At 45.4% G+C, this 12,744-nt stretch overlaps 1 protein-coding gene across 1 annotated transcript in view; it reads right to left on the reverse strand.

Annotated features, from left to right (window-relative positions):
* Positions 1 to 12,744, reverse strand: part of SNX29 (sorting nexin 29) — a gene marked incomplete at its 5' end in the record, with an annotated part of 600,769 nt that overhangs the window by 214,911 nt on the left and 373,114 nt on the right. The window contains one exon of the mRNA XM_011983676.1: positions 12,475 to 12,591. Coding sequence (XP_011839066.1) covers positions 12,475 to 12,591 — 117 coding nt within the window. The remainder of the gene's footprint in view (positions 1 to 12,474; positions 12,592 to 12,744) is intronic.

The raw sequence follows: 12,744 nt of genomic DNA on the forward strand, positions 1-12,744 counted from the left end.
ACGTGGTGGTGCACGCCTGTAATCCCAGCTACTCAGGAGGCTGAGGCAGGAGAATTGCTTGAACCTGGGAGGCAGAGATTGTAGTGAGCTGAGATTGCGCCACTGCACTCCAGTCTGAGTGACAGAGCGAGACTCCGTCTCAAAAAAAAAAACAACAAAAAACGAACATGCTAATAACATGCATACCAAGAAGGAGCAAAGAACCACGGTCTTGAGATTCCTCCCTGTGGGAGAGGTGAGTGGAATCTGGGGCAGTTTCCATAAGAGACAAAGAATGAGATCAGAGGAAGCTTACTTGTATTCAATAAGAGCAGGCCTTCTTGCACCAATAACGAATGTGGGTCATGAGCTCAGGATTTTGATGAATCCAAATCTGAGCACCTGGTTCAGATGAAATTCAAAGAACAAAGAGGCCATTTCAAGAAGGACTGGGTGGTAATTAAAATGAGAACAGGGGGCAGGTGAGCCCCAGAAGCATCCTGGTAGTCACTGCCCATCACTTCTCCTGCAGGTGAGGCTGTGAGTGGCAAACTCAAACCACGTGTTCACAAACATATGCTGGAGAAGAGAAGACAGGACAGGTGGGGCGGAGGGGTCAAAAGCTGCCTTCCGATCCCGGCTTCTAGTCCTTCAGGATCCACAGCAGGCAAGACCTCAGCATTCTCCAAGCAGGACCTCTGTCTCCATGCCAAACCCCCATGAAGTGAAGCCAGAGAGACACAAGTCACACGAAATATACTCTGGGCTTTGACCTTTTCAAAAGCAGAGACTGTATTTTCCATATCCACTACATCTCCGCAGTCTGCCTCACACTGCGTAAAACAGTCACACAAAACACAAGTGACTGACAGGCAACGTAATCCAGTGTGGAAAATGCCTCCCTCGACTCACAGCTGAAGTCGTTACACAGTACCAAGTTTCTAAATCTTGATCATTTTGCACCTTGACAATGCTTTCTGTTTGAATCAACACAGGACCAACTTTAAAGTTAAGCTTGCATACACTGCATCTGCCCACAGACACGAAACTCTGATCTTCAGGGAAGTGTAAAGTTCCACACCTGGATGCTTTGGATAACCAGACTCTATCCACTCAAACCCTAGAGTCCAGACCGTCACGGGTCCCCAGGGGGAACTGACGACCCATGGTGATGAGCAAGCCAGGTAAAGGATGAGAGTTTAACACAGGAGCATCAGAAAAGAAAGATCTGTGAGTTTAATACTTCCAACTCCCCCCAGGTGCAAGAGGTACCTGCATGAACAGCAAGGAGCATGTGATCACTTGGGGTATTTGGCCATGGGAAGGAAAACACAGCTAGGCCCAAAGACAGGCTTTTCTTCTCTGGATCTGAGAGGTTTAAAGTGGGTTCCACAAGCATTTTTCCAAATGATTTTGTGTCAAAGACTAATATTTCTGAGTTAAGCCTCTATGTGAGATATATTTTTAGTAGCCCCTCTTAAATGGCACTTTTAAAAATAATCTCCTTCAAGACGGCAGACGATTAAAACAGGGATGTCCAACCGCTGAGTTAAAAAGCCTCTTATAATTTGGAACACGAAGTTTAACGTTGCCGCGGGGCAGCAGACAATTTGGTACTTGATCATTAGCTATGCGGCAAGCGCCACCCGGCAGAAAAATAGATTTCTTATTAAGCTTCCATACTTAAATAGCATCAGCCCTCAAATGAGATCACTCCCTCCGAAGGTTTTAAAGATACCAAGAAAGTCCCAGGGAGCATTTTATTTTAAAGCGAAACTTATTACAAAACTTGGGATGGGGTTTTTCCATCTATCTCATCCCTGGATGTGAAATTACTCATCTTTCTCTCCCATCAGCTCAGTCATCTCAGAGGAAACAAGGTGCCCCAGGAAACAAAGACGGCTCACAGCGAGGACCCACATGGGGTGTTATCGAGCAGGACGGGAAGGCAGCTTTCTCGATAATCGAACGTGCTAGTGAACAGAGCATTGCCAGAGATACTCCAGGTGCACACTCAGATGTATACGTCATGTGCTCCCTGAGTGACTACGTGTTCCAGGCTCTGAGGGTAGGAAAATGAGGACAACAGTCTCTGTCTCAGGGAAGCTCCTGGTCCACAGGGGAAAATGGAAAAGTCAACACCAAGTGGTACTGCAGAGTGGCAAGCGCCACAGCACAAAATGCTCCAGAAACACTCATCAGGGGCCAGCCATACGGTGGAAGGCAGGCAATGGCCCACTCCACAGGGACCCTCACAAAACACACAAGGCTTGGATGATGAAGGGGAGATGGAAAGGCTTTGTAGTTTTTCAGGCAATTGCAATGAATAGCAATTATCATGGCAAAATACAGCAACGTAAATGTTTATTAAACTGGAGACAATGGGAGAGCAGAAGGGAAGGGAGAGGGAGAGAGTTGCAAACACAGAGGGAGATAGATCAGGCGGGGGGAGAGACAGAGGAAATGAGAGAGAGAGAGAGAGAGAGAGAGACAAATACAAAGAAGCAGAGAGAGAAACAAAAGGAGAGAAAGGGAGTGAGAGAAAGGCAGACACAAAAGAACAACAAAAAGAGAAGCACACAGAGACCAAAGAAGAAACAAAGATACAAAAACAGGAGGAGAAACGGAGAGAGTGGGAGAAAATGCAGAAGGTAAGAGACAGCCCAGGTGGCAGAGACCCAAAGTGCCTGGGAAAGGCAGTGCTGTTTAGATCAAACCCTGACCAGGCTGGTGAGTGGGTGGGAGGCCAGCTGGACCTGGGACTCAACACAGGCAGGCCCACTGCACCCCACAGCCACGCTATGTCACCTCCTCTCCTCCAGGCCCTGCAGACTCCATGCCAGGGCAGGCTCATGAGATAAGGTAGGCTCTGATGAGCTCCCCGCTAGCTAGTACATCAATAAAAAACATGACACTCAATGGCGCTACCTTTCCCAAATGCACTCTTCGGAAAATAGTTCCATGACCATCTTCTAAGAGAAGATGTTCCTCAGGGAAATAATTCTGCGAAATAATGACTGCAATAGTGTTCCTTGGGGAAATAATTTTGGGAAATGCTACTATACCTAGCCCATCCCTTTTGGAGAGTCATGGAGCACCCTGGTGTGTGACCCTTGAGGGAAATCGCACAGTGTAGAAGACCATCTAACTATCTTTAATCCAACATTTTTCAGGCTTATTGCATCACAGAACCCCAGTTCCTTTTTAAAAAATACATGAAGCAACTATGCAAACCCCCCACTCAATCACTGTTCTGCTTTCGGGAAACTCTGCCTTCTCTAGATTACAAGTTTCCAAAGAGCCTTTTTTTTTTTTTTCTGAGGTGGAGTCTTGCTCTGTCACCCAGGCTGGAGCGTGTAGCAGCGTGATCTCGGCTCAATGCAACCTCTACTGTCCGGGTTCAAGGGTGATTCTCCTGACTCAGCCTCCCAAGTAGCTGTGAGTACAGGCACACACCACCATGCATGGCTAATTTTTGTATTTTTAGTAGAGACGGGGTTTCACCATGTTGGCTAGGCCAGTCTCGAACTCCTGACCTCAAGTGATCCACCTGCCTCGGCCTCCCACAGTGCTGGGATTACAGGTGTGAGACACTGTGCCCGGCCTCTGAAGAACCTTTCTGACATAAACACCATGTCATGAGTATGCTAAACACACACACACACACACACACACACACACACACACGTACGTAACTCCTGATGCATGAAGTGAGAAGGAGAGATAAGAAAGGGAGAGATTCACTTTGCAGATCAAGAATGGGCATGTTTGAGAGCTTCACCACAGAAGCATCTGAATGTTTAAACCCATCCAGAGTGCTGTGCCTGGAGCACAACAGACACCAAATTTTGCTTGAAATTGGAAAACGTAAAATAAAAGAGTGAGCAGTGTGGTGGTATGGAACAACAGAATCCTGGGTTTACATTCAGGTGCTGCCAAGAAGCTGTGTGCCTTTGGGTGAGCCACAAAACCTCTCTGTACCTCATTTGCTCAGCTGAAAAATGAGCCTAACCAGAAAATTATAAGGACTGTCTAGAGGGTGCAAGGAAAAAAAATGCACAACAAACACACAGCAAAACTCTACCAAAGGGTGGTACAGACAAGGGAGGGGACGAGTGAGAGAGTGGGGGCCGGGGGAAGGAGCCGACAGCATGGATGCTTGGAGTCAGGGCAGTGGTTCCACAGGCAGTAAGTCATACCAAGCCAGACCATCTTTTCTGCTTAAGTGGAGATGATCAGAAACGGGACTAGGGACAGAGAAACAGAGCCTTGCCAAAGAGGCTGAAAAAAAGAGGAATCCAATGTCCATTATATAAAGTGAGCTCGTGTTTGCATCCGCCACGGGAACAAATTGCATTTAATGAGTGGCTTCACCTTTAGCTTTCACTGCGCTGTGCCTTTAATTGACCTCTACAACTTGCAGTCTTACAAGGTTCTATTTCCCTGTCTCTATTTATTATTCAAACTAGGAGCTGTTCTCCCAGACTGTAATCAAATCCTGCTAAAAGGTAAAAATCTCCAGCATTCATTCACATCTTATACCAAAGGGGAAAAACATAATAAGAGTCCTAAAAATACTCACAGTAAAAAAAAAAAAAAGAGAGAGACAAATTCAATCCTTAATCCCAAACTCCTTTTCCTTAAAAATAAGTGTCTTAGCTTAAAAGGATACACAGGCCAAGTCTGGTGGCTCACGCCTGTAATCCCAACAGTTTGGGAGGCCAAAGCAGGAGAAACACTTGATGCCAGGTGTTCAATACCAGCCTGGACAATGTAGTGAGATCCTGCCTCTAAAAAAAATAAAATAAAATAAAATAAAATAATTAGCCAGGCTTGCTGGCACACACCTGTAGTCCTAGCTACTCCAAAGACTGAGGCAGGAGGACTGCTTGAGTCCAGGAGTTCGAGGTTACAGTGAGCTATGATGGTGCCACTGCACTCCAGCCTGGGCAAGAGAGCAAGACCCTGTCTCTAAAAAAAAGTAAAGTATATATAGTGATACAAGTTAAGCATTCCTAATCCTAAAATCTGAAATCCAAAATGTTCCAATGAGCATTTGAGCATCCTATTGGCACCCAAAGAATTTTAGATTTTGGAGCACCTCAGATTTCAGACTTTTGGATTAGGGATGCTGAACCCACAAGTGTAATGCAAATATTCCAAAATGCAAAGAAATCTGAAACACTTGTGGTCCCAAACATTTCAGAAGAGAGCTACTCAACCTGTATCAGAAAAAGATACCACCGAAAGGACACTAACCCTGCTCGTCTCTGTTTTCTGAACTCTCATTTGGTCTATGCGCTCAGCCTCTCTGTATGAAAATGAACTCATCATGTAGCAAACATTTACTGAGCACCTACTACATGCTGGGCATGGTGCTAGGCACGGGGGATCGGAGTCGGAAATGGGTCATGAGGGCCAGCACAGAGAGCACTGTTTCACTGGCAGAACCTCACAGAACCTCGCGCTACGGTCAGCACCATGTCTATTCCCAGCAGACAGAAGAGGAGCTTTGGGTTTCCACCTAAAGCAGACAGTCCTGACCCTGAGTCACTCGAACACCCTGGGGTCTGGGAGGAAGCCATTATAATGCAGTGTGGTCAGGGATCCAGGCCCCATGGAAAGGAAGAGAGAAGTGGCTGAGATTCCCATAATACACGTCTCTCACAGTGAAAAGCCAGGAAAAAAAAAAGCAAAAGACAACTCCAGGAGGAAAACTGAGCTGGAAACGGCCTTCTTCCTTCTGCCCTGGCTGTCTGACTCTGGGGAGATAACCAAAGCAGGCCTGAGGCAATAATGGGGTATCCCCTGGGGACCCCGGTCCAAACGGCGAGCTCTTCTGATAGCCTTCAGGTCCTTAATGACTGTTTTACTTGCTCCTCGCTTCTGGCCATCACAGCCTGCCGGAGGAAAGGATCTGATGCCATGAGAACTGCCTCTGTGTAAATGACTGTCTCTGTCCTGGAGGGCATCAGACTTAGGCAGAAGGAGCATAGCACAGAGGAGAGGTGGGCTGGCATGGCCTGGGGGCCTACTGGTGACATTCATTCATTCGCTCATTCACTCAGTGAGTCAACTCACATTTACTGAACACCTACCGTGTGAATCACTGAAACCCAAAGGGAGCAGAAAGAAACAAAAACTTGCCCTTGTGGACGCGGGAGAGATAACACTGATCAGTGATAAATCAATGTAACATTACATTAAGACAGGAAGGGAGAGACACATGTCGGCATCATAGTCGACATGGAAAATCTGACCTTGTCAGGGCGTCAGGGAGGGTTTCTGAGGAAGCGTGGAGCTGAAATGCAGCTCTGGCACTGAGCAGTGTTCCAGGCGAGGTAACGCCAGGAGCGAAGGCCCTGAGTGGGAGGCAGCACGGGGCAGGAGGTCCAGCACCCTGGGGGAGCATGAGGAGACATAGGTGGGGCGGGGTGGGGCAGGGATGCAGCGACCAAAATCCTTCTGCAACTCAGTTGTCAAAGTCATAAAAGAGGAAAATACTTCGTTGGTATGCCCAACACATTGTTGGAATTACATCGTGATCTCTGAAAGGATTATGGGCCTCAAAAGCGATATTCCGGCAGCAGGTGGAGGAGGCTGGGAGGAGGTGGTCATCCTTTCCAAAGCCCCGAGAGTCCTGCAGGGCAAGATCTCCGGGTTTTCACCCAGTCTAACTGAGCCCTGTGGACTGCCAGCCAGCCTTCCAGTCTAAAGGCAGGATTTCATCTACAGTGAGGATTTCCACCCAGGATGCTAGCCCAACATTACTGTAAAAACAAAAACGGGAAACCATGCAACATCCAACAGGGGCCTGGGGAAATCCATTATGGTTTTCCCCAGGGAACAAGACACAGTTCTTAAAATGAACGACAGTTCTACTCGTGAAGTAAAATTAAAAGATCTTTAAAGCATACTGTTAAATGAGGAAAGGGAGGACACAGAAGAATGCATTCAGCAGGCTACTCATTATTAACATGTATAGGCGCGTGAAAACAGCGTGCTGAGGCGTCACTCATGTATGCAAAGAGAAACCCAAGACTGGTAACAGTTACTGCTTCTGGGTAGGAAAATCAGGGGGTCAGAGACAGGAAGAGATTTATTTTACCCTTTTTACTACTTAACTTTTTAGCATGGGGATGCCAAGGTCTGTCATGAATCTAAAAATTTTGATACTTTCCAACTGTTAAAAGCAAAAATATTACCATTAGTATATCCTATTGTACAATATGAAAAAAAGTTTAAGAAAAAAATAAATTTAAAAAAACAAAAATCTAATTTTTTAAGTCAGACCCAGAACTGCCACTTCTCAGTGTGGGATGTTGGGAGAGTTACATCGTTTCTGAGTCTCAGCTTTGTCTTCTGCAAAATGGGCATCATAATAGTAATTACTATGAGGCCACGTGAGGATTAAATGAATTACTAACATTCAAGAGGGAAGCCAAATTTTTGGCTGATAGCAATTAATAAATATTAGCTATTAATATCAGCAGTTATTCATTTGTACTGGTTAACTGGGCATCTTTATTATTCACAATGAGAATGATACACTGATGTTGCTCTCCAAAAATTTATCTGCAGTGACAACAGTCACCTACCATTTACTACCTGACACTCACAGGGTCAAACTGAACCTGTCCTAAGAAATGGGACCACTGTCTGGTTCCTGGTTGCCCACTGAGCCCCTCTTGCAAGGCTAGCCTTGGAGTAGGCTGGGACCCTTGGTGTTGGGCAGGGACAAGGGAGAGGCTGGCCCACCTTCAAGACCTACTCCACTCACACGGGGAGACAGGTCAGGGCCAGGCCTCCATCCCCACACCCCATTGTCCTTTCTCAGAGGAGGCAGATTAGATGTTGCCAAGTCTCTAATGTGCAACACAGGTGGCAGGGCCACTGCAGGGATGCTGGAACCTTGGCTGGGGGAAATGGGTAACACAAGGGGCTCCCTCTCCCATACCTGTTCCTGCAATTCTCTAGAGCTGGTATAGCTTGAAGAAAATGGGATTTGAAATTAAACCTGAGTCTGAATCCAGGCACTATTACATACACACTCACAGAATTACTGGAGCCTTCTCTGAACCTCAGTAAACCTGCAAAATGGAGATGATATTACCTCCCTGAAAGGGTTCTTAGTATACAACAGGTCCTTCCTAAATATGCTTCCCCTTAAGGAAACTCCTAACTATCTAATTAAAGAAATCCACAAAAACATGTACAAAGTCTTGGAGTGTCAGAAATTAGGGAAGCAAACTCAGTCAGGGACTGCACTATTAGGCTTTCAATATGGTGGGGGGTGGGGGTATGGGGATTACATTTGCACACTGGCCCCACTGAAACAAATGGGGTCCGGTGTGAACTGGCTCCTCAAATAGTACTTTCCTACACCAACATTTATGAGCCTCCTGATGGAAACACATACCACCACCTGTGACACCATTGTGGCAAAAAAACCAAACCTGAAGCTCGTCAAGCCTCCAGAGTAAATGACCAATTTAAAGGAAAGGTAAGGGACAGAGGAATATGACAAACATCACCATAGGATTACAATTAGCAAAATCCTACCTGGGAAAACCTACAGTTCAAGGATCCAAGTATCTTCCACACTAACGACAAAAAAGACAAGGGAAAAAAAAGAGACATAGCAATGGAATCTACAAATTAAAAGAGCCTGAAGAGGGGCACCAACCAACTGCACTATATGAACTTTATCAGGATCCTGATCAACACAAAGACATGGAAAACTCTTTTGAGCTAACTGGAGAATATTGAACACTGACTGGGTATTTCATAATATCATGAAATTACTGTTAAAAATAGGCGTGAGGCCAGGTGCAGTGGCTCACACCTGTGATCCCAGCACTTTGGGAGGCCAAGGTGGGCAGATCACTTGAGGTCAGGAGTTCGAGACCAGCCTGACCAAAATGGTGAAACCCTGTCTCTAATAAAAATACAAAAATTGGCCAGGCGTGATGGCGGGCACCTGTAATCCCAGCTACTCGGGAGGCTAAGACATGAGAATTGCTTGAACCTGGGAGGCAGAGGTTGCATTGAGCTGAGGTCGCGTCACCGCACTCCAGCCTGGGCAACAGAGCATGATTCAGTCTCAAAACAATAAATAAAATAAAAAAAGGTGTGATGATGGTATTGTGAATATATTTTAGCAGTAAATATTGGGTATTTATGAATGAAAGTGTAAGATGGCTTGGATATACATCCAAATAATCTGAGTTGAGAAGTAATGAGCAGAGTATGAGCAAAGTGAGAATGACCTTGAGTTGATTATTACTGAGGCTGAGTGACAGGGACATGGGTTTTTGTTACATAATTCCCTGTGCTTTTACATATGTTTTAAATTTTCTACTTTTATTTAAAGTGAAAGATTAAGTCATAGGCTAGGAGGGGATATGTAAAATACATGTAACTGCAAAGGAGATACAAAAACAGTGAGAAAGCAAGAAAGTCCAATACTGTGCAGTAGAAAAATGGACAAAGGCTGTGAGAAGTCAGATGTGGAACCCAGAATGGGGAACAGGCAAATGAAAAGATGGGCAACCTCATCTGTGGTCAGGGAAACACAAGTTAATTTCATGCAAAAAGGCATTGGTAGGTACGAGTGGGAAAACATGAACCGTCTTCCTTCTGCTGTCACACTGCAACCATCAACAAAGACGACTTCTTGGGACGAAATGTGTGGGGGTTTCTCCCTATCAGCAAACAATCAGTTCTGCAGCGGATACCAGCTGGGCATCCTCTGATTCAATTCTGACACATCTACGCAGAGGTAGCATCGGATCCCACAGGGTAAGGCTCAGTCCCACAAGACCGCTCCTCACTTCTGATGTCAACCACAATCCCCAGGTTGTTTGACTTGTGCTTCTGACTCACTAGCGATAAAATGCGGATCTCACCATCCCCTTCTTGGGGTCCATTAATTTGCTAGAGCAGCTCACAGAACTCAGAGAAACACAGTTTCTGGTTTATTACAAAGGATATTACGAAGGATACAGTGAAGACATGCACAGGCCAAGGTATGGGAAGCGGTGTGGAGCTTCCACGCTGTCCCCGTGTATCAACCTCCAGGAACCTCCACCTGTTTAGCTACCTGGAAGCTCCCTGAACCTCGTCTTCCTGGGCCTTTTATGGAGACATCACTGGATAATCAAGATTAGCAACGTGATTGGATAAAAAGGGTAGGGTCTAAGACTAACAGACTGAGTGGGGAGACCCTGCAGCGCCTGTCTGTCCAGATCCTTCCTGGCTTCTCTGTGCAGTACTCTTTCCTCCCGGGGGTGGGGCTGGACCCCTTCTGAAATGGGAGTCTTGCGACCTACAAACAGACAATGTGGGTCAATTTCTTTATGGAAAGCAGGGGAAGAGTAGAGTCTTGCCTTGGGTAGGAAAAGGAAGAGGTGAAAAGAGGGCAGGAGAAGGTCAGACAGATTCTGTTTTCTGAGGCCTAAAGTGCCTCCAACCTTACAACAAGGGCTGTGGGAGTTACGGGCCAGAACAGCGGATGAAAACACAAATATATAAAATATCACAGCAGGGATGTAACAGTGTCAGCAGGAACTTTTGCACACAAACAGAGGGATAATAAATAGGTTCTTTTACTTTATAAAATGGTGAATCTCAGTAAAGGTTAAGATGCCATACACTAAAACTCTGCAATTTCATACTTAGGTACTGACCTTAAAGAAAGGTTTGTGTAATGGACCCAGGAAGTGATAACAGATGGCTGCTAATATCACAAAAGGTAGCAAACATATGCATCTCCCGACAGAAAGCACCGCCCAACAACAGAGTCATATCATCAGCAAAATTAAACCTGAATCCAAGCCTCTAATGGAAGGAAATACAGGAAATGAAGCAGCATATCGAATCGCACTACAGAGATACCAACAGCAAAACTGAGGTGGTGTAAACCTCTGTAAGGCAAATCCAGTGTCTTCAGTAAACAAATTACGAGAGAGAAGGGGAGAGAGAGAGATGAGAGAAGACTCTGCTGAAGAAAAGAAACCTAAGACAGTAGTGGATTCATAGGCAAACAAAGTAGAATGGTCGCCAAGGGCTGGGGGAGTGGGGAGCAGGGACTGAGTGTTTAACGGGGACAGTTTCAGTCAGGGAAGATGGAACAGTTCTGGAGAGGGGTGGTAGCGATGGCCTCATACTGTGTGAACATACTTAATGCCACTCAACTGTACACTTAATGATGGTTAAAATGGTAAAAGTTATGTTAGGTATATTTTACCCTAATTCTTAAAATTTAAAGGAAAAGCAACATAGACACATATTAACCAATCACAATGCATGGATCTCACGTGGATCCTGTATCAAAAAAGCTATTCAAAGGTATGACGCAATTGGAAATTTGAACACTGACTGTGATGACATAAAGGGATTACTGGTAATGGGGGTGATAAGGATATTGTATTTATTTTTTTCGTATTTTTAGAGATAAACACAAAGATGTCTGTACATGAAATAATACCCAGAATTTGATTGAAATGATACAGAAGGAGGAAACAGACGTAGATAACCTGAAACACAATTGGCCATGACAGATAACTGTCCACCCTGACAAAGGAGATACAAGTGTGCATGACACAGCCTGCCTAAATGTGGGCATTTTACATAATAAAGAAGTTGTAAAATGAGGAAGCTATTATATGTCTGCACAAAAGGACAAGTGTTAGATGCTCACAGCGTTGTGGTTCGTAATAGCAAAATAGTGGAGACATCTTAAATGTTTACAAAGACACAACTGAACCAAAAATATTGTGGTATTTCATTCAACAGAGAACTACAGAGTCAAGCAAGCAAGTGATCTAGATCAGCGGATCTCAACCAGGGGTGATTCTACCAGGTTCTGAAATCCGGAGGACATTTGACGACATCTGGAGACATCTGTGGTTGTCAAAACCTGGCGAGGTGAAGCCACTGGCCTCTAGTAGGTGGAACCCAGGGATGCTGCTAAACATCCCATAATGCTGAGAACAACCCCAACAATAAAGAATTACATGATCCAAAATATCAGCAGTGCTGTGGTTGAAAAGCCTTGTACCTGATGTATGTGGATTACTCCTCAAACCACAATATTGAATTAAAAACAAATAAGCAAAGACAAGTGGCAAACAGATACATACAAAAGTAATGTCATGGAGGTAAAAGTTAAGAACACAAAACCAAGAGTGTTTACTGCTCATGGAAATTTATCCATGCAGGAAAGTATGGAAACATGGGTGGGGGAACTATACGCCAATTTTAACTACAGATGACTAGAAAGAGAAGCATGAAATGTTGCTTCAACAGAACTTGTAACATTTTACTTATTCTACCCCCTCCCCATAAAAAATAAATAGCAAATGTGGCAGAGGTGAATGTGGGCAAATCTGGCCGGTGGATACATGGTTGCTTGCTCTGTTAGTCTCTATGCTTTTCTCCTGGGCTGTGGGCAGCAGAAGCTGGACGGATACAAAGGGTTGGGGGAACACTCACCGGTCCCCGGAGATCGATGAGCTCCTGCCTCATCTGGGACACAAGGGCTTCCTTGGCCACCAGGGCCCTGTGCAGGCGCTCGTTGAACTCAATCAGCTCACCATGCATCTCTGCCACCTGGAACACAAGCACCGAAAGGTGGGACTTAGAGGCGGACATTCCCCAGGGACCGATCCCGCCTTCTCTGGACTCTCCTTCCTGACACCTGTCAGCAAAACATCCCTAGGCTGTTGGGGCTGGAGTCAATGACACCGCTTACCTGTGAACCAT

The sequence above is a fragment of the Mandrillus leucophaeus genome, unplaced genomic scaffold (genome assembly GCF_000951045.1).
Source record: "Mandrillus leucophaeus isolate KB7577 unplaced genomic scaffold, Mleu.le_1.0 Scaffold253, whole genome shotgun sequence".
NCBI lineage: Eukaryota > Metazoa > Chordata > Mammalia > Primates > Cercopithecidae > Mandrillus > Mandrillus leucophaeus.